This window comes from Salvia splendens, chromosome 4 (assembly GCF_004379255.2).
Source record: "Salvia splendens isolate huo1 chromosome 4, SspV2, whole genome shotgun sequence".
In the NCBI taxonomy this organism is placed as follows: domain Eukaryota; kingdom Viridiplantae; phylum Streptophyta; class Magnoliopsida; order Lamiales; family Lamiaceae; genus Salvia; species Salvia splendens.
The window spans coordinates 15473463-15494500 of record NC_056035.1 but is presented as its reverse complement, the minus strand read 5'-3'; the positions used below and the strand labels follow the sequence as shown (position 1 = coordinate 15494500).

Sequence of the window (21038 nt, the reverse complement as noted above, 5' to 3'; positions counted from 1 at the left end):
TAGTGCAAGGCCTTTTTACAAATTAGGCCAGAACATAATTTAGCCCTCTTAAGTTTTATTGCATCACCCGACGAATAATGAGACTTGCAAATTCCAGGTAGATAAAACATAATTAATTTTGTTTTGTTTATTTATTTATTTATTTCCGCTCTCAAATCTAGCGCAGCATCAAAACCCCTTAATCATATTGCAAATTCAGATCAATCTTATCAAATTTCCCCCCTAACAATTTTCTCCCCGAGTTCCGAAATCTTGGTGAAGGGGAAAGAGGGAAATAGAGATATTGGCGCGTAAATCTCAATGCCGATGTGGAGCTCGGTGGCCAATTTGAAAGAAAGCCTGAGTAAAATCGCACTGGATGTCCACGATGACGACGACGATGAAGAGCTGTCTATGTACACTTCTCCGCCGCGCGATCAATCCGACAACGCTAGTTCAGGTTCGGAGCGGAGAGTTTCGCGTAATTCCAGTGCACCGACGCATTCGCCAATCATCAATGGATTTGATTCCCCGCCTAACCACGAGGTATCTATGATTTATTTGTGCTTTATTAGTTTGATCTCACTTTGGATTTGTTTTCGTATGTGTGTCTGTACTTGTGGTGAGGGCTAATGTGTATCTGCATCTCAATTTCATCTCTAAGGATATTTCTCAATCACCTTAAGTTACTAATGCTTGCACCGTGTAGAAACAGCTTGAACGGGTTGTTTTTTTTATAGTAATTGAATAGAAATGCATATACGAGTGCCATTTAGACTTTATGGTCTATGCAGCAATGCTGTCTAACGTAGCCAGTTTATGGAAAGAGCATTTTATATTATTCTGAACATATTTCTGTTGTCTTGAAAGTTGCAAGGAATGTGCTCATTGGTCTTGATCAAATGATACAAGTCATTTATTTAACCACGGTGGAGTTCTTTTTTCCTTTTCTGCTTCTTGGTTTTGAACAATTGTTTGTCCTAATAGTTGTCCACTATTTTATCAGATCGAGCTGTACAAAACAAAAATTAAGAAGCTTCAGGAATCTGAGTCTGAAATAAAGGCTCTATCAGTTAATTATGCGGCTTTATTAAAGGAAAAGGAGGTACAGTGATCTTCTGCTATCATAACCTCTATCTTGTACTACTAATTATGTATTGTTGAGAGCGGTTTTGAGCTCAATCTAGCGAGGCCTGGTTTTATGTGCTATTGCTGTCAAAGTTTGATGGTTATTGATAGTGAATTGTAGTTTTATTCAATGTCAATAGTAAGAGCGAGTTGTTGCTAGTTTTCACTTGCAAGCTAACATACATAATAAATCAAGGTTTTATACGAGTGAATCAGTGATGGATTTTTTAGTGGATATGTCCTGGGCTCTCACGGTTGATTGACTCTCATACAGTTTGTTGATTTTATTCTTTTCAGGATCAGATTTTGAGATTGACTGAAGAAAATGGCTCACTAAAGCAGAATCTCCTTAGTACAAATGCTGCTCATGGTGCACCTAAAACTATTCTTAAGGTGGCGAGGCTAGTTGAAACAGATCATATTTCAGTTTTATGACTTCCATGGCATAATATTTGGTCTAATTAGATGTGGTTATTCTTTTATGTCTTTTTTTGTTGAGTTACTATTTATGGCCTCATTCAAATAGTTTTGGATTCGGCTTCTCTCAAGAAATATATCCATTAGTTTTGGAGATAAAACTCTGTCAGATACGTAGGCATTCTGAAAGTTTTTTGGATAATAATTACACTGCCGACCTTGTGTATGTAGTTAGCTATAGGAGTTGAGTGATGACTGATGTGAAGAAAGTCCTAGATAATGTGATCACAACTTAAATTGTGTTAATGTCCATTCAACTTCTTTAGGAGCAATTTCAGATACTAATATTATTTGTTACCTGATTGTAACTTTAAATCCTCAGGGTAATGGTGATATGTCTCTCAGTCGCTTTAGTAAATCTGCAACAAAAAACCGTGGTGCTGGAAGCACACTGTCTAATGGTGTTGTGACAAAGCATGATGGATTAAGCAATGGGACTTCAACCAGTTCACGGGTAGGAGAACCATTCTTTTCCCCAGTGCTTGGCATTTGTTTGTTCGACTCTCAGTTTATACTCTATGTTAGGAATTGGTAACAATCTACTACACATGCTTTTAAAGTAATGAAAACTCTAGCTGCTGTTCATTCTCATGGCTTTTGTGATTGGAAGTCTCTCATTGTTTCTAGAAGTGTAAATTTGAAATGTGCTGCTCTTCATCATAACAGCGAGTGAATGCTTTTCTAATGCCTTGTAGGAACTCTCAGATGCAATGGAAGAAAAAATTAGATCCTTCACTATGATGCAAGCTACTCATGAATCTCAAATGAAACAAATGATGGTTGAACTTGATAAAGAACGTCGCAAGCTGGAAAGTGTCCAGCTAAGTTTACAAGGTACACATCTACTACTTGAAGATCTTGTTTCAGAGTAACACATCTTTGAATATTTGACTGACTCTTTTCTTTTATTTCTAGAGGAGCAGAGGTTGAACGGATCATTTCAGCATGACTTGAGCTCATTAAAAGATGAAAAATATAAAGTGAGTGTTTGTAGTTGCCTTTTTTACTATTCCATTATCAGTACGGCTGGGCCCCAAGCCTCACTTAAAATAGTTGACAACGTTAATACATTTAAAGTTATTTGCATGCTCTTCATAATTTCATTGACTATGTGAAATAGCTTTTTTTCGATTTTTTCAAAAAGTACTGTCAATATTATTGTTTTTGTGTGGGTTTGATATGTACTGAAAAATGAAACCTCTTATGACTAGTCGTATATTACTGTAAATTAGAGTCGCTGGCATTTTCAAAATTCACAGATGTATTTTTTATTTGGTATCAATATGGTATTACCCCTTTTATTCTGCTGTAACTTGTTTCTGCCTTATAGATGGTAATCTTACCCACTTCTACTCCCCCTCCCCCCATGCATTTCAGATGTTGAAAAAGATAAACAGAACACAAGACGAGTTAAATCAGAAGATATCAGAGATAGGAAGGTTGCAAATGGAGTTACAGAGAAGTGATAGAAGAGAACCATACAACAATTTGGAGAAGTTGAAAAATATAATTGCTTCTTTGGAGGAAGAAAACAGAAATATTAAGGTCTTTGTCTTCCTATGCTTTTCTAATACTTCCTTTCAATAATTGTTTTGCATGCTTCATGTTTGTTTTCGGTTGTCCTTGTGTTCGTGTGTTGTTTGGTTTAGTTATGTATATGAACACATTCATAAGCATATTCATACAGACGTTGGGCCTTAACAATTTTTCATGGTAGAAAGAAAAAGAAGAATGTGAGGCTGCGTTAAATGCAAATCATTCTTCTCCAGTTCGCGGCGACAAACCTGGTGGCCTGCATCTTTCAAATATACATTCAAGTAGCATGAATGAGGTATAAATTTAACCATTCTATTGTCTGATGAGCATCCCTTTTTCGTATGTTGATTAGTTGCCCCCCTTCCTAAACACAATTAACTTCCATCCAAATAAATCTTACTTTTGAGCATTTTCCTATTCCCTCCAGTTTTACTCATGCATATTGATAAGTTCAATATTCAATATGGCTTTACATGATATCCATGTATCCATATAAACTGTACAAGTTGCAGTGCTTTAGTGTAACCAATAAAGTCTTTGCAGGGATTGCTAGAGAAGGAGGAAATGCAGAAGTCTTTGCATAAACTAGAAAATGACCTTAAGCAAGCATGCATGCAAAAGGACAAAGCCTTGCAAGAATTAAATCGTCTTAAGCAACATTTGTTGGACAAGGTTCACCTCATCTTCAACTTCTCTATAGGCTGACCATCATATACAATGATAATCAGTACCACTCTGGAAATAGTTATTATGTTACAAAAACTGTCTGCTAAAATCTCTCGCAGGAATCTGAAGAATCAGAGAAAATGGATGAGGACAGTAAGATTATTGAGGAACTGCGAGGAATCATTGACCAACAAAAGGTTCAAATATCACATTTGGAGAATGCTCTTAAGCAGGCAATCTCAAGACAAGAAGAAGTAAAAATGTCCAATAATAGTGAACACGCGAAGGCTAAAGAAGTTATAGATGATCTTAAAAGAAAATTGAGTAACTGTTACAGCACAATAGATGCCAAGAATATGGAAGTTCTTAATCTGCAAACTGCTCTTGGTCAGTATTATGCTGAAATTGAGGCTAAGGTAGGCTCTTTTTCACTAGTGATAGAATATGAGCAAGGGAGAAAGCATACACAATTTGTATTTTATGGATATCTTTTTTCCAGGAACGTCTTGCCAAAGAGTTGTCAGTCACAAAAGAGGAATCAGCTAGGCTTATCAAGCAGTTACAGGTTTAATTTGTTAGCTTTATTGCAATATTAATAATGTTGTTTGAAACTCATTTTCTGGAATGCTTTGAGTTATAAATGAATGTTTGTGTACTAGTTGTTTCTGGATATATAATTCAAGGTGCATCTTGTAAATTCTTTTTCTTTCCATTGATATGATTCCAGGAAGCACACCAACTAGCAGAAGCATCAAAGAGGGCAGAGAAGGAACTATTGGGAAAGCTTTCACAAGCTGATATTGTGGTTGCGGAAGGAAAGAACAGAGTTAAGAAGCTTGAGGAAGATAATGAAAAACTCCGTAGAGCACTTGAGCAAAGCATGACAAGATTAAACAGGATGTCTGTGGACTCTGATTTTCTTGTTGACAGGTCAGACTCCCGTTCCTGTAGGATGCTTATATCAACCCTATATTTTTGCTCTATAACTGGAAAGCTAGCCTTCAAGAGTGGTAATAATATATTTATTACAACTGGTGGTCTCATTTGCAGGCGCATTGTGATCAAATTACTAGTGACATACTTCCAGAGAAACCACAGTAAAGAGGTGCGTCTATGCCTGGACTTCCAAAACATTAAGTGAATCATTGAGAGCTAAGTAAAGATGTTCCAGTGATGGCTTTAATATTCCCTCCAGAATTCCATGTTTAATGATGTGTATTTCATGGTAACAGAGAATCAAACTGCTGTCTCTAAACGTTAATGTACATTTGATTGATCTTCTCCAGGTTCTCGATCTAATGTGTCGTATGCTGGGATTTTCTGATGAAGAAAAACAAAGAATTGGTGTTGCTCAGCTAGGGCCTGGCAAAGGTGTAGTTCGAGGTGTATTAGGCCTTCCAGGTCGGCTTGTTGGGGGCATCCTGGGTGGCGGTGCCCCTGAAGCTCACTCAGCTATGGCATCTGATGACCAGGTAATTGTTGTCCACTGCGTCTACACCATCCTCTCTCTGTCTCGTTTACACCATCCTCTCTCTGTCTCTCACGCCCGTACACGTAACACATGCAACATGTTCATTTGCACACAAAATTTGTGATTTCATACCATTATGTGCGTATGCGAACATAGACAGTTCCATGTTTTCAATCTCTGAGAATAATTTTTTCTGATTGCTGTCAAATCTCTCTTCCAGTCATTTGCAGATTTGTGGGTGGACTTTCTTCTCACCGAGACAGAAAGGGAAAAGAGGGAGGCTGCCAATAATTCAAATCCAGATCAAAACTCTACAGAAACCACATCCCCTTACGTCAAAACATTACCTCAAGGAAACTTCTTGCGACGCGAACCTTCAGATTCAGAGTTTTCAACGGTTCCTCTCACCTCATCAGAAAGCAGTTTGCAAGGTTCAAGACTTCCACCGAAATACTGATTATTTATGTAAGTACTGACTGTAAATACACAATTTTTCCACCTGTGATAAGCCTAAATGTTCTTTCGATTCTTTGTCAAATTTGTTATAACTGTATGAAGAAATCTACACATTTAAAATGTCTGGTTGACATGATGGCACTGCTCCAGATAGACTTGTTAATGAATATTACAAATTGCGTGAATTGTATATAAACGCTATACATAAACCATAACACAGCATTTTAAATTTATTGAATTTTACGGTTGTAATCGTAAGTGTTTGTTTATGTTTTTGGGCTGGAGGTTAGATGAACTTTAACTATCATTTTGGGCACATTAATCACTTAGTTTTCATGCTCTCATCTGAATAAGGCATATCAAACGCAAAGGCAGATTAGCAGTAACTGCAAATCCTTGTCACATCCAACTAAAATAGAACTGAAGAATGCGAAGTTAGACTGAAACCCATAAGCACAAGCAAAAACCATAAGTATCACGATGTTAGGAAGTCATGACCCTATTCTCGTTTCTTGTCTAGTGCTCCCTTGGGTATCTTGCTCATGATTTTTTGGTCGAAGACTGCATACTGCTTCCGGATCTCATGCATTGCTTTCTCAGTATACGGCTCAATCTTATCACCATACTTCTCGTACAAAACGGGCACGGTGTGCAGCAACACAAATACTATGAATAATAAGAGAAAACAAGGCAAGTCAGACCAAATCAATAACCCAATAACCTGCTTATTTGAGGTAAATAAAGGTGCAAGGATTCTTACTTATATAAGACAATGTCAAGAAGCTGCAGCAGCTGCCCACAATCGAAAGAAACCAAAGACCAAATACAATCTGATAATGAATTCGGGCCGCAATGTCAAATATTGGATGAACAAGTAGCCAAGCAATCAAGTAAACAGGGGAAACAAGGGCAGAAATGTTGAAACCACAAATAACTCAATACTGCAAATGAACCTAACCACCATTGAGAATATTGAAACTCAAACAAGGATTCTTTAAAAGCTAACTAAATTAAAATCTAAATTTAATCACTGGCTTCATTGTAAAAAAATTGCAAGTAAGTTTCACCCATACTTTCCATCAGCATTATTCAAATGATCTAAACTAAAGATTATCAATCATGCCGGGAAAGAGAATTCCTCAGGGTTTGATCACCAGAAAAAATGGTAAAGGTAAAAACATGAAAAAAGTTATTTCGCTCTAGGAGTTGAAGATTCATAAAAGAGAGAGGCCCAAAATCATTACCCCAAGGAATTTCTTAAGATCCCTGCCAGATGCAATATATCTCAGCACTGCAAATGCATGATTGATCTCAGAGCAAAGAGCTGAAGCAATTTCTACAAACGGTTCCTGGGGGAAGCGAACTTCCGGAATATGGGGAGGCCACCTGCTGAGGCATAACAAAATAGGTTCATACAACCGGAACATGACACTTTCAGAGTACGAGTTAACAAGGAAACTGCATGAGCTCACTTGTTGAGTAAAACTGAAGCATTGGACCATAAGAACGAAAGAGACAGCATGAGGATTGCAACGTGACAGACCAGAGTGAGCAAATGGTATTCAAGTAACTCAAAAAACACCCAGACTACCGTTGCCACACCAAGCAGCGAGGCAGATATTTTCTTGTTCCTCCACAAGAACACATCAGCAGCTACAGAATAAATCACCATAAATTTGTCAGGTTTTATAGAAACGCTAATCAAATTTTTACAGTAGTACCATTTTAGCTAAAGAATTACACCAGCATGAAAGGTCAAAAAATCACTTGAAAGCATTGCATAAGTAGCAAGCTAAACGATGAACCTAAATTAAATTCTACACAACTCTCAAAAGGTAATTTTCCAAAAATCAATCCAATCTCCATTACTTTGTACCAGAAATGTATCACTACACAGCTCGTCAAACAGGCATGGTGAAAGGAAAATCACTAACAGAATTGCAAACGTAGACAGGTTTTCAAGCTTGATTTCAAGCACAGCTCAATTTTTCATCAAACTCTAAAATGCTAATTGCGAACTCTCACAACCAACACAGCACCTTCGCTCAAGTACAGCTCAATTTTTCATCAAACAATCATCGAAAACATTAAACAAATCCAGAAATTCACAGGAAATAAACTAGAACAGAAAAGGAAAGCAGATAGGGTTATAAGGAGTGAGATCGTGATACGTACGCTTGCCTCCACCAAAAACCTTGTGAACCGGCTTTTCAGGGCGGAACGCTTGATAAATCTTCTCCTTGACCGCAGATTCCGTTGCTCTTTTGCCATCCTCTTGCTCAGATTCAGACGACGACGAAGAAGAACTTGTGTGCACGTCCCCTTCCCCGTCCCCGTCCCCGTCGCCGTCTTCATGAATCTTATCGGAGATTCTATCAGTCAACGACTCCGTTCTAGGATCTGATATCTCCTCCTGCTCCGCCATCACTGATTGCAGCCGAAATTCCGAATATAGAAAGTCCGAAGAGAAGAATGCTTCTTTGCAATTGCAGCTAAGCAAAGAGAGCAGATGGTAAAGCAGAAATGAGGAGGGGATGATTATTGAGTATGGGTTTTATGTACGAACGGCAACCCGAGCCTCGCGTTCGGATTTCGCTTCCGCATCTGGGATAAAATTTCTATGTTTTTCATCTCAATTTATAATAACCTTTTATCTTTTAAATTCAATAAAAAATAAGTTCTTTATTAAACCTATAATAAATTATTAACCAAATTATTAAAATTGATATAACTCAATATATGAAGAAAATTGTGTGTAGATATGAGTGGTCAATCGATTGGTTCAGTTATTAACCAAACTTATTAGTCGGTTAATCGATTAAGAATTTATCTCAAACCCCTAATTGAAATCGAATCGATTAGTCAATCAGCTAGTCTTCGATTAAAACTGTCAAACTAATTGATTAGTCAGTCAATAAAAAATTAGCATAATAAGTTTTTCAAACAAATTTCATTTCTTGCATCAACTTACATGTCATTTGAATAATTTGTAAGAATACACAGTTTGTTGTTGTGAGGGGTATTGTGTTGAGAAATACTATGTTTTTGTAATCTTTTCATGTTTCACCAAAATAATTACAAAGTGGTGTGATAGACCTTGGGGTCTACCGGTTGTGTCAGAGCACCGTTTGTGATTGCAAGAACGAGCGCGAAGCTAGGGTTTCGAGAAAAGATTTTAATTTCTTAATTCTCGATGGTTTTTTTGACTCTCTAATGAACTCTTATATAGAGTTCGGACCCTACTTGATTCGACTTACGATTCGGGAAAGAATTAAAGAAAAAAATCTGAAAAGATATAATAAAATAATAAAATAAACTAAGTAAGGTTCGAAATAAGTAAATAAGGCAAAAATATTTAAATAAGCTAATTCCTAGTTCTAATGGGACGTGAAGTCCTTGAACCACGCCGGACGTGAGGCATTCCTCTTCGGTCTCTCCTTCCTAGCTTGTGCCGGCGTTGGTCGATCCTTCCGTCTTCCTCTTCTCGCCGGCTCCCGACTCTCGCCCCGCTGCTGGTCGACGTTGGGTTCCTCGGTTGAGTCTCTATCATGATGTATATAGAATTTAGAGTAGAATGTCTTGGGTTTGGAATTTTAGATGGAAATAACTTTTAACTCTATTGAAATAAATGATTTTTTTCAATTGTGATCCTATTTTACGTAAGTATAAAATGAATAAAATGGAATTTGTTCATGTACTTAGAAATACTTTGTTGATTGAGAGTTTCACAATATAATTAATGTACATAAGAGCATCCACCACGCTGTCCCCTCACCGTCCCTTAACCGTCCCTTAAACTACTATTTGAGAGCTCCACTGTACTTTATTCCTCCATCCCTTAACTAAGGGACGGAACCTGCAACGCTCCATCCCTTAACCGTCCCTTATTTCGTCCCTTAAATTACTATTCATTCAATTTCATTTTTTATTTTTTTTCCAACACAATTCAATTAAAACAAACACACTTCATTAAAATTAAAATAATATTACAGCATAAAATAAAAATACAACTTAAAATTTTAAAAAAAACATAATTAAAATCTTAAAAAAATAAAAATGACATAATTTAAAATACAATTTTATATGGACATCCTTGAATGTTTTATGTTTCACTTTCGATGTGGGACAAAATCATTTTTGGATGTCTCTATAAAAGAGGAACAACCAAGAATGATTTAGTCCCACATCGAAAGTGAAACATAAAACATTCAAGGTTGTCTCTATAAAAGAAAAGCAACCAAGAATGACTTTGTCCCACATCGAAAGTGAAACGTAAAACATTCAAGGTTGTCTCTATAAAAGAGAAGAAACCAAGAATGACTTTATCTCACATCGAAAGTGGAACATAAAACATTCAAGTTTGTCTCTATAAAAGGTAAGCAACTAAGAATGACTTGTACCACATCGAAAGTGGAACATAAAACATTCAAGGTTGTCTCTGTAAAAGAGAAGCAACAAAGAATGAGTTTCATAAATTCGCAAGCCCATCAAATATACGTGGGCTATTACGAATTTCTTGTATTTATTTATTTGTAAAAATTGTTTTTAAATATAAAAACAATTTTTATAAATAAAAAGTATTTTTTTAAAATTCGATTTTTTTAAAAAGAAATTGATTTATTGCGTCAGCGTGACGACACCCACTCGCTGGCCGGCGAGTGGGCGTCACGCATGGCGCAGGGGCGCGCCATGTCGCCACGGCGCGTGGCGTGACAGCCCGTCCCGTGTCTCGCAGGCAGGGGCCGCGGGACGGGACGGCGTGTCGCAACGCGTCGCGCGAGCGTTCCGTCCCTCCGCGACGGAACGCGGGACGGTGGCGCGCCGCGTAGTGGATGCTCTAAGAGCTATTATCCAAAGTTTGTGATTTTAGCATCAATATTGACATTAGAACAAGTGAAAATATAGTATATACGACAATTTACTAAAGATGGTAAGTTAAGCAAATTGGAATGAATAAATGCATTGAAATAAAGTTGAAATTACATGGGGTATAGAGAGATAATAAGAAGAGTTAAATAGTAGTAGTAGATTAGAGAGGGAAGTTATTAGCAGAAGTGAGGAAGTGAAACTGCTTAAGAAGAGGAGTTAGAGAGTGCAGGAGGTTCTCAGATGGATGGTTGTGAGTTCCCTAGCTCGTAGGTTGTCATGACAATGCTGCTGTCTTTGCTTAGCCTTTCTACTTGTTTCTTCACATTGCATGTGTGATGCGTGCATCGGTAATAGCCTTTCTACTTGTTTCTTCACATTGTTCTACACACACAACATCATAACAATTTTTTTAATAAGAATATCAGATAGTTAAGAGTTGTCACAACATCATTTGCACAAATTCCGCATGAAAAAAAAAATCACTTTAATAGGAGAGAGGGAGTATAGAAATGGCAAAATTGAAAAAGATGAGAATATATATATAAAATAAATAAATTCAATAATCCGTTTTATTCTGATTTTTTTTCATTCAAACCCGATGAAGAATTGAAATGTGCTATATTTAACTAAATCGAACCAAAATTCAACAAAAAATCGAAAATAACTTAAAATTTTAAATAAGAGAGTTTACGGCGGGCAACCATCTAATGATACTCATCGATCTAATTATATAAACCAAGTCTCTATCATTTTTCTCCATTATTTCAATATAAAGGGCTACCATATATTCAATCGATTCAGCTTTTCTCCGTGCGTTATTTTATAGAGCGTCGCAACTCGCGAGCTTGGAATATTATAAATGATTAATATTTTGTATTATTATCAACAATCTTATAGTATTAAAAAACTAAGCACTTACATGAGTCACCTAGTAGTATTTTTTTACTCCATGTTTTTATTTTCTTATAATTATATTGATGTATGAATAAAAAAACTAAAATTTCGTTACAACAACTAAAATTAAATATTTAAAATCAACAGAAAATTACATAATTTAAAAATATAATCAAAATAAATGAACATCGTGTGGCCCAGAGTGATTGGCCAAAAATGTGCACAACATTCAGGTGCTCAATGCCTGCCACAACATATGAACAGAGTGCTCAAACAGCTTAATGTTAATAAGAGCATCCGCAATGGGCGGACGATGGCACGCCCGATGGTGCGCATCGTCCGCGCCATCCATCGTCCGCACCCATTGCGGGTGCGCGATAGTCGCGCCATATACTTCGGTCGCGGAGGATAGCGCGGATGATGACCATCGTCCGCCCCATTACGGCTGTCGCCGACGATGGCCATCATCCGCCCCATTGTGAAGGTCGCGGACGATGGCAAGCGGTTTCGTTTTTTTTATAAATACCGTTCATTTGTAACATTTCATTTCACGCGATTTCATTTTCGAAACTTACATTTACATAATTACTACGAAATGGATTCAAGCCCCAATAGTCCTACATTTAGCGCAGGGACGCATTGGCCGGGTACAGAACCCGGCGATTATCGTTCGTTCGACACCAACACCCATTACGATCCCGATTTCAGTACGGAATCGTATGGGTTGTCTGACATGGAGCCGTCTCCACACCGTCTCAAGCACGAGGCCATCTGGGCGCTCTTGAGGGAGAAACAGAAGTTCCAAGGTGGAATTCTGCACACTGGTGCGCCGAAGAGGATGAAGGTCACCGAAGTTGGTGACTACACGAGCAGCGGCAGCGGCAGTCACCCGGTTGACCTCAACCGGACGTACGTGGATGAAGGGAGTTCCGGCACACCGGTGTCCTTCCGGCGTCCTCCCGGCGTCAAGGCTGCGAAGGCCAAGGGGAAGGCCACCGCGACCTCATCGTCGACCGCTGCAACCCAAGCTCCGGTCCCGGTAGAGCTCCCGACCCAGACGGCCACCGCGTTTGAGTTGTTAGCAACAGCGTCGATGGCAAGGACGATGTTGCAGACGCACAGGGCCCTCAAGAAGTGTACCGACCCCGACGAAGCCAAATATCTCCAGGCGTTACTCGATGAACTGCGTCGGAAGTTGGGAATTGGTCCGACTTAGTTTTTTTTTTTTTATTAGTTCAATGATGTAACTTTTTTTTATTAAAACTTCGTCGTTTGTTATTTAGACCGTTTTTTATTTACTCGTTACTTGTTATTTGAAAACAGTTAAATTAATTAAACAAAACAATAAAATGATGATGTGGCGCGCCATTGGGCGCACCTTAGGGCTCGCCTTAGGGCGCCCCACTGCAGGTGGGGAGGTAGGAGGATAAAACTGCTGACGTGGCGCGCGATAGGGCGCCCCATTACTAATGCTCTAAATTGATATAATTAGAGACGAAACAATGCGTACTTGATACAGAACAAACAGCTTATGTTATTGTGTGCTGTATCTGTCGGAAAAACATCATAGTTTAACTGAAATGTACGATGTTCACAGTTCATGTAAAGTACAATTCCAAAATCAGAATTAAATTCATTAATTTTGCGATAGGGATGCTAATTGTAACACACATGTAATCAGACTAGAAAATTTCTCGTGTTCTAGTTTATTCTCTTCGGAGTATGTAAAAAACTCAAAGATTTGGATTAAAAAAGAAAGGAAATTAAAATAAAGGCTTTTTCCCTTTGAGCAGACCTAGTAGATGATCCATAACATGGCTACCTCCATCTCTCAGACCAGAATGCATGTATTCATTTGTGATCCACAATCTGATCCCTGCTATCAGAGGAGTCGTTTCCATCACCAGCTTGAAGTTTACGTACATATCTTCGTAGTAAACTGCAGCAGCAACAGGTACCTGCATTTGATCAAGCACGTCTCAACACTCTGCTTGTGTCTCATTTCTATCCTTATTGGTAAAAGCAGACGAGCCAACAAAATAAACTCAATTATCAAAGGTAGAATGCAGGGAGATTTAAGTGCAGCAGACCTTGTTATTTTTCAATGTGGCAACATCGTACAAAGGAGGCCAGTCCTTTTTCTCAGCCAATAAATGAGCAGCCTCTTTCAGAGGCTTCAAGGCATGCATTTCATCAAATATCCATGGAAATATCATCTGCAGAAACACAATAGTTAAGTTTAATTAGTGGCAGAAATGCAGAGTACATAGTGATTGAGTTGTCACACGCTATATTTACTTAAGTCCATATGCTCGAAAGACAGGGAAGAAAGATGTTAACAGGGATCCTAATGAAGAATGAAGAGTGTGGATCACTGTTCTATGTTTAAACTTCTGAATAGTGGCTAGTGAAAATACTTCTGTTTCACACCTCTCCAGTAAACAGCACCGGACGTCCTTCTTTGATGGCCTTCATTGCATCAAACTGACTCTCATTTTCAGCTCTTATCCTGTGAGCAGACCAACTCGAAGAAGCACCCTAAACCATCCAGAATCGAATTAGATCCTAAAGGGAATTGTGCTTATTGTAACATAAAGAATGACTAAAATCCAAATGTTCCGAAAAAGAAACACATTTACCTGACAGTAAATGGACTCATGCATGAGAGCATATAGAGGATTACTGTCAAAATCCAACCACTTCTCATACTGCAATATGTACAAATAAGTCAATATATTGGTTCAATAATATTGCACAGACCAATATCAATGCATTTAGAACTTACTGCATTTAGAAAGACATAGCTAATTCTCTTTGGGGCACCTGGAACTAATAAAGGATCCCATACCCTCTCAAACCTACAGGCAACAGTATAAAAGAAACAATTAAGACTCCCAAAGAGCACATCAAGAAGGTTTATGAATTGATATGTTGAGAGCTGACTTACATATAATGCAAACGTTCAAAACCAGTACTTGATCCTAAACCCGCCAAACCTAAAAGCTGTAATCCTCGAGGTGTTAAGATGCCACCAGATGGAAGAGGTACCTTTAAGCAAACACAAGGGAAAGGGTGAAGATAAGAGGTGGAAATTTTCTAGTGAAGGGATAAGGTTTAGAAATTTTCTCACCCCACCACCTTCAGATTCTGCTAAATATTTTACAATTTCTTGGACAATGTGTATATCTTCAGGAAACCTCTGGTAATACTTCTCATTCTGCTTCACAATCTGATCAAAACAAGCTCTGTAAACAGCATCCGCAGTGCATCCACTTCCTATTGGAGGGACTCCACCAGTTAACAGGACTTGTTTCAGTCCTTGTGGAGCAAAACTTAGGTAAGTCACAGCACAAAAACCACCATAACTCTGCAGGGACGACATCCATGATGAAAATTTAAAACATACACATTACAAAAGAAGATATTTGCATTACACAAAATATCCTTTTTCTCTTGGAGATATGCAGCAGTATCTTTTATAAGGGTCTTTCTCCTATCAATGATTGTCACAAAGCAGCGGTATTGCAATATGTTATAGTTTTCTAGTAAATGAAGTGTGTGATACGAAAAATGCTGTTTACGCATATGCATGCTATGTTGATAAGCCTATTCTAATAAAAAAAAGGTACTTGCTTACCTGTCCCATCACCGTCCATGGCCTAGAATCAGGGACGAGCCTTCTGCGAACAAATTCAGCATCCCTCACTATGTTGTCAGCTCGGAAATGTTTCAAGTAGTCAACCAACTTCTCAGCAGATTTAAATTGCGACATCGAAGACGTTGTTAAAGGTGTCGATAAGCCCGTTCCTCGCTGAAATTTAAACATTTTAGCCAAAAATAAGACAAACTGTATCAAGCACACACACCAGAAATGTAATGGTGCTTCAAAACATGCCTGGTCCAGTAAAACAACGCGATACTCTTCACATGCTTTGCTTATCCATCCACCAGCTTCAGCTGGTCGCATGCACTCAAAACCTGGGCCTCCTTGCAAGTACAGTAAAAAGGGGAGGTCTAGTTCTTCCTTCCCAACTGCAGAATGCAATGTTCATTAGTACTGAATGGTCTGATGAAGAGAAGCATGTTAAAGATATTGCTAAATTAGTACTTCCGAATTGAAGACTCAGGTGATGTCCAATAAAATAAGAGGGAGGGAGTAAGTGAATATATAACAAAATTCAATAATTCATCTCATGAAAAGGCTGAACTTATTTAATGTTGACATATTCATCTTGAAACACAATAAACATGTGTAACCAAAATCCTAGTCCGTGACAGTATCATGAAACCATGGAAAGAAGATAGTAACATTTAACAGCTATATATGTAAACGACTCCCACATTCATCATTGCTATGCAGTCATGACACATAACAGGAACTCTTCACATAAACTGATTTTATAGAAAATATACTTGCTTGAACAAGGAGTACTTTTTTAAAAGATATTGAGCTAATACTACTTCTTAGAATCACTGAATTAAGTCATTGCACTTGAAAATAAAAGAAAAGAAACAGGGAAATGCTCATACTTCAGTTCTGGATTTTGCCAAAGATAGCTACTTTGGAGCGCAGCTTTCTTTGTCTTTACTTCATAATCAATTGAATTTTAGATTCAAACGGAGATTGTAAAATCCATATTTCCAATTTCAAACTAATGATAGCCAATTCAATGTGTACATTTCTTTAGCCTGCTGGAAGTAGAGTAACAGTAAACTGTTCAGTATATCCAATGCTGCTCAGAACATACAGCTGATCGCTCATTTCTTCACACATGCAAAAAGAAATTTAAAAAAAAATGCAGCAATCCCTAAGAGAGAAGTAAATCACAAACAAAATTGTCAATATAAGAAAATTCAATCAACAAATCCACTTCACCGCAACAAATAACAACAACTCAGCGCAGGCAGTGATATTCTATTCTGTAGCAGTAGAATGCGTAATTACCACCAACGACTTCGCGGACGAAGATAGAGATCTTCTGCGACGCAGGATCAGAGAGAGTGTAATCGAGAGGCACGGTGAATCTGTGGTTCCGGAGGCGGAGGTCCGGCACTGAGAACCAACCGCTCGTGACGCGTTCGCCGGCGGCGGCCATTGATGATGCGATTCCGGCGAGCGGTCTTGTTGAGGAGTGGAGGTATAAGAAATTGACCAGAGGTGGGATTGGAGATGGCGAGAGCGTGCGCAAATATGGAGAAGCAGACGGGATAATACGGAGAGAGTGGAGTGGTTGTAGCAATAATAGGGGTGCCCCAATTGGACTGACGTTTGACTAAGACAGAGAGAAGGGAATTGCTGCGTGTGGAGGTGTGCAGTGCAGGATAGGGTTGTACAAATTGGTTTTTGTAAATTCGTCAAATCTATTTTGAAAGATTATTCTGATTTTGCAATTTAAGCAATTACAAAATTATTCAGATATAGGCATTGCATATTATGGCTCTATTTTGTAGTTCTAAAATTCTTTTTTTGCTTTAGCGGTTGTCATTTGCATCAAGATTTATTTTTGGCAATTTATGTATCATTAGTTCTCAATGAGTTTTTGGCAATCTAAATTGAGATTTTTTCCTCACTATACCACGGAATATCACTCTGATTTGTGGAGACTTCAATAGCGTTGCAAGAAGCAGGATGCTTTGCAATAGTGTTGGATGTGTTTCTCAACTTGTAGCAGCTGCATAACATCAGCGCTTCAGATCCCATTGCTCAGCTATAGATGGCTTGTGGAAACATACCATGTTTGTGTTATGCATAGTGACGAACTAATCCTCTATTTCAGATGCAAGAACTGTTTATATTAGTTACTTATAAGTTACTATAAGTTTTTGTTGTGCAGGTTTTATCATGTTCTTGTTGTGCAGGTTTTAGTTTTACCATGATCTGCTTGGAATGCTACAACACCCTCACCTAATGCACCTATATCTCAAGTTTGTTAAAGGCTTCTCATTTTAAGTACTCCTACTATTTATTTTTGGTCAAGTCAGGAGCCGACTTTGTCACTTCTTACAGGCACTCCCAAGTTCTGTAAATGGTATGCCCATGGAGGAGAGGCCATCGACAAGGCTCTTTCAGAATACCGTGAGGGAAAGCGCAGCTCACAGAGAAGCTAGGTTTGGACTTTAGGAGATGCAGATGGAAGCCCAAATGAAGTGATGGAAGACATGACATTTGAGTAAATGTAGGGAGATTACAGTGTTGGCAAATGCTTTTAAGGGCGGCATTCTTGTTCTAAGCTGCAGGTTAAAGGCAGCAAAAAGTGATCTTGGTGATTTGATAGTCATGATCAATTTTTTGTAGAATGCTATGCTATGTGAATAGCTGGGTTGCCCATTCATGTACTCACGCACCTTGGTGATCAATGCAGTGCAGTTTTTGATACTGGGAAATTATATCACACCACACAAATAAATCGCATTATTTTGTAGTACGTAACAAAATAAAAAAAAAACAGGGTTGAGTATAATTCCGCAAAAGATGATATATTTTAAATTTATTTATTGTGGATTGTGATCAAGATAGAACCATTCTTAAATGTAGAACCAATCTTAAATGTAGAACCAAAGCCAAATTTGGATTGAAAACATGATTAGTGGGGTGGTTATAACCGATGCATTGTGATTAAGTATGAAATTTGATCTTGACCATCCTTTTTCCTCATCCAATGGATGAAATGTAGTTCTAGGTTATAGACTTTAGATTGTTTTGTATATAAGACCACCCTATTTATTGTAAATTAAATATAATTATACTTATAAGTTACTAAAGTGTAAACAACTTACTAATGATGTCATAAAATAATTTGTTTGAATATTTTGCTTGAATAATTATGTTCTTCCTGAGCATCTTGGTCTATATGCGGGCGTGACGAGCCTATTTCCAAGCTCCCCAATTCCCAGCCATGAGGCTTTCCCTAAAACCTCTAAAACCTCCGGCCGCCCCCCTCCGTCGATTCTCCGCCGATCCACTTGGCACGCCACCAGCGGATCCATCCTGCCCCATCTCGGAGACGCTCTCCCTTCTCCAAACCTCCGATCCTATTTCCTGGCCAGCCAACTCTAAGCTGGGCGATCTCCTCTTCGCCGCCTCTCCGCAGTCTGTCCTCAAAATCACCCGCCAGCTCCCTGGTTCTCAAAACGCACTCCAATTTTTCGAGTACCTCAAAACAAGCCCCCACCTATCTGATTCTGTCCCCTTTGCGTTCCAAGGGGTGCTTGAGCTTGTCATGCGCGAAAACCCTAATTCCCCCGGTAAGCTATACGAGCTCTTCGCAATGGCCAAGGAGCAAAATACCCCTCTCTCCGTCAACGCGGGAACCCTGCTGATTATGTGCTTTAGCAACGCGAATATGCTGGAGGAGATGGTCATGGTGCTCGACGCCATCGAGACGCGGCTGAGGAATACGCACGTGGTTAATTTAGTTGTTTTTGGATTGTTCAATTTGGGCCGTTTCCCTGCTGCCCTGAAGCTGGTCGACACAATGCTTCAACCAGGTGCTACTAATCCTCCCAATGACAGGACGTTGAGAATTGTTTTTTCATCAATTTTGGGGAAAAAGCATAGAGGTGGGGATTTGAGGGATGAGGAAATTTATCAGCTTTTTTTGCGTTTTAGTGAGAATGGTCTTTGCCTGAGTGGATATTGGTTGACGCACATGATTTCTAGGTTTTGTAGGAATGGAGACTGCAACAAGGCTTGGAATGCTTTGCAAAAAGCCATGAATTCAGGGTCTCGTGTGGAGGTGATCCCTTGTAATTTCCTGCTGTCCAAGTTAGGGCAGCAACGTGATTATGTTAGAATGAACTTGTTGATGAATGAGATGAAGGAAAAGGGGATCACACCCACTGCTGTAACCTATGGGATCATGATCAAGAACTTGTGCAAGATTCGAAGGTTGGATGAGGCATTGGAGGTGCTCGAGAAGATGAGAGATGGAGAAGCTGGCATTAAACCAGATGTTGTCATTTACAACACGTTGATTGATGGATTGTGTAAAGTTGGGAGGCAAGAAGATGGGTTGAGGTTGATGGAGAGAATGAGGTCGTCTGAGACCAAGTGTGAGCCAAACACTGTCACTTACAATTGCTTGATCGATGGATTTTGTAAAGTGGGTGACATTGATACGGGGCGCGAGCTTTTTGAGCAAATGAGCAATCTTGATGAGGGTGTGAACATCGTTTCACTTAATGCAATGCTGGGAGGGATGTGTAGGGTGGGTAGAGTTAGCAGTGCGATGGAACTCTTTAGCAGAATGCGCGAGAAGGGTTTGGAAGGGAATACAGTTACATATACTGCATTGATAACTGCTTTCTGTGGTGCAAACAATATTGAGAAAGCAATGGATTTGTTTAATGAAATGAAAGAAAATGGATGCACCCCGGATGCTATCATCTACTACACCTTGATCTCGGGCTTTACACGGGCGGGAAGAATGAATGATGCCATGGAAATCAAGTCGAAGATGGAGGAAGTTGGTTTTTCATTGGACATAATTGGCTACAATATCATGATTGGTGGATTTTGTAGGAAGAATAAGATTGGGAATGCATCTGAGCTGCTGACAGAAATGGAGGTTGCGGGATTAAATCCTGATCGCATCACATATAATACTCTGATTTCGTATTTCTGTGACAAGGGGGATTTCAAGCATGCACAGAAAGTAATGAAGAAGATGGTGGATGATGGATTATCACCTACTGTTGTTACCTACGGTGCCTTGATTCAAGGGTACTGCTTAAAGGGCAGTCTCAGTTCAGCAATGAGGTTATTCGCAGACATGAAATCCACACCAAAGGTGCCTCCGAACACTGTTATTTACAACATCTTGATTGACTCACATTGCAAGGAGGATAATGTGGATGGGGCTCTTTCATTAATGGATGAGATGAGGGATCGTGGGATGAAGCTGAATACTACCACGTACAATGCTCTGTTTAAAGGCCTGCAACAGAGAAATTGGTCGAAGAAGGCGCTGCAGCTTATGAAGCAGATGAGTGAACAGGAATGTATGCCGGATTATGTGACGATGGAGATTCTCACTGAGTGGCTTTCTGCAGCTGGTGAGACGGAGAAGTTGAAAGAGTTTGTTCGGTCCTACCGGGATTGTAATCTGACTGTGTAGAGCTTCGTGGTGGAGGTAAATCGATGGATATGCCCCTTGTTGATGGTGGTAACATTGTTTGATGAATGGTTTGAAAAACTGCATTTGTTCATGTAAGTTGAGTTTGGAGAATTGCTCTAAAGAAATCTTGATATTCTCATGGCCTAATATTTTGGGAGCATTTTTAATTTGTTACTTATATCGATAGCTTCTGGAAAATTCCGAAACCTAGCCATATAAAGTAAACAAGAAGAACCTCGTCATTTAAAGTGAACTACATAGAAGAATCCGATTGTGGTGGGTATCCCTCAATAGTAATAAGGCCACATTGATTGGGGAGGTGTGATGCATTTGTAGTTTTGTACACTACCATAGATTCCACTTTGGTGAGAGAATAAATTGAGTCACAGCAGTAGCAACACAACACCAAATCAGTCATGATCGAAACCCCATTTAAAGGAGTGTGA

General features: G+C 38.9%; 4 protein-coding genes across 5 annotated transcripts; 2 read left to right on the top strand and 2 right to left on the bottom strand.

The window, feature by feature from the left end:
• The first annotated feature begins 156 nt into the window (after window positions 1–156).
• On the top strand, window positions 157–5965 carry LOC121798805 (golgin candidate 4-like). The gene is made up of 15 exons (XM_042197995.1): window positions 157–525; window positions 986–1084; window positions 1405–1500; window positions 1907–2038; window positions 2280–2418; window positions 2500–2564; window positions 2962–3129; window positions 3302–3415; window positions 3664–3792; window positions 3906–4202; window positions 4286–4351; window positions 4514–4716; window positions 4837–4891; window positions 5073–5258; window positions 5478–5965. The coding sequence occupies exons 1-15, from the start codon at window positions 301–303 to the stop codon at window positions 5712–5714; spliced, it is 2211 nt and encodes a 736-aa protein (XP_042053929.1). The 5' UTR covers window positions 157–300; the 3' UTR covers window positions 5715–5965.
• A 98-nt stretch (window positions 5966–6063) lies between these two features.
• Window positions 6064–8317, bottom strand: LOC121798806 (reticulon-like protein B5). 2 transcript variants are annotated; one of them, XM_042197996.1, is made up of 5 exons: window positions 7889–8317; window positions 7186–7366; window positions 6958–7102; window positions 6474–6543; window positions 6064–6379 (listed from the first exon to the last, which is right to left on the bottom strand). In XM_042197996.1, the coding sequence occupies exons 1-5, from the start codon at window positions 8136–8138 to the stop codon at window positions 6213–6215; spliced, it is 813 nt and encodes a 270-aa protein (XP_042053930.1). In that variant the 5' UTR covers window positions 8139–8317; the 3' UTR covers window positions 6064–6212. The 2 variants fall into 2 exon arrangements, with proteins under 2 accessions (XP_042053930.1, XP_042053931.1); XM_042197997.1 differs by having other exon boundaries at window positions 6958–7099; window positions 7889–8315.
• Window positions 8318–13077: 4760 nt separating this feature from the next.
• On the bottom strand, window positions 13078–16810 carry LOC121801536 (proline iminopeptidase). The gene is made up of 10 exons (XM_042201042.1): window positions 16422–16810; window positions 15372–15508; window positions 15114–15287; window positions 14607–14843; window positions 14424–14524; window positions 14262–14334; window positions 14116–14184; window positions 13907–14014; window positions 13567–13692; window positions 13078–13434 (listed from the first exon to the last, which is right to left on the bottom strand). The coding sequence occupies exons 1-10, from the start codon at window positions 16570–16572 to the stop codon at window positions 13240–13242; spliced, it is 1371 nt and encodes a 456-aa protein (XP_042056976.1). The 5' UTR covers window positions 16573–16810; the 3' UTR covers window positions 13078–13239.
• A 1501-nt stretch (window positions 16811–18311) lies between these two features.
• Window positions 18312–20739, top strand: LOC121801218 (pentatricopeptide repeat-containing protein At3g61520, mitochondrial-like). The gene has a single exon (XM_042200667.1). It carries the CDS (start codon window positions 18373–18375, stop codon window positions 20590–20592), a length of 2220 nt encoding a protein of 739 aa, XP_042056601.1. The 5' UTR covers window positions 18312–18372; the 3' UTR covers window positions 20593–20739.
• Window positions 20740–21038: the final 299 nt, after the last annotated feature.

Excerpts from the sequence above, each read along its gene's own strand:
- LOC121798805 (XM_042197995.1), top strand. The coding sequence starts at position 301 with ATGCCGATGTGGAGCTCGGTGGCCAATTTGAAAGAAAGCCTGAGTAAA. Across the intron at positions 1,085-1,404 it reads CTTTATTAAAGGAAAAGGAG|GATCAGATTTTGAGATTGAC; the intron begins GTACAGTGATCT and ends TATTCTTTTCAG. Across the intron at positions 2,039-2,279 it reads GGACTTCAACCAGTTCACGG|GAACTCTCAGATGCAATGGA; the intron begins GTAGGAGAACCA and ends AATGCCTTGTAG.
- LOC121798806 (XM_042197996.1), bottom strand. The coding sequence starts at position 8,138 with ATGGCGGAGCAGGAGGAGATATCAGATCCTAGAACGGAGTCGTTGACT. Across the intron at positions 7,103-7,185 it reads GCTTCAGTTTTACTCAACAA|CAGGTGGCCTCCCCATATTC; the intron begins GTGAGCTCATGC and ends GTTATGCCTCAG. Across the intron at positions 6,380-6,473 it reads CTTGACATTGTCTTATATAA|TATTTGTGTTGCTGCACACC; the intron begins GTAAGAATCCTT and ends TATTATTCATAG.
- LOC121801536 (XM_042201042.1), bottom strand. The coding sequence starts at position 16,572 with ATGGCCGCCGCCGGCGAACGCGTCACGAGCGGTTGGTTCTCAGTGCCG. Across the intron at positions 14,335-14,423 it reads TTTGAACGTTTGCATTATAT|GTTTGAGAGGGTATGGGATC; the intron begins GTAAGTCAGCTC and ends TGTTGCCTGTAG. Across the intron at positions 13,435-13,566 it reads CCACATTGAAAAATAACAAG|GTACCTGTTGCTGCTGCAGT; the intron begins GTCTGCTGCACT and ends GATCAAATGCAG.
- LOC121801218 (XM_042200667.1), top strand. The coding sequence starts at position 18,373 with ATGAGGCTTTCCCTAAAACCTCTAAAACCTCCGGCCGCCCCCCTCCGT.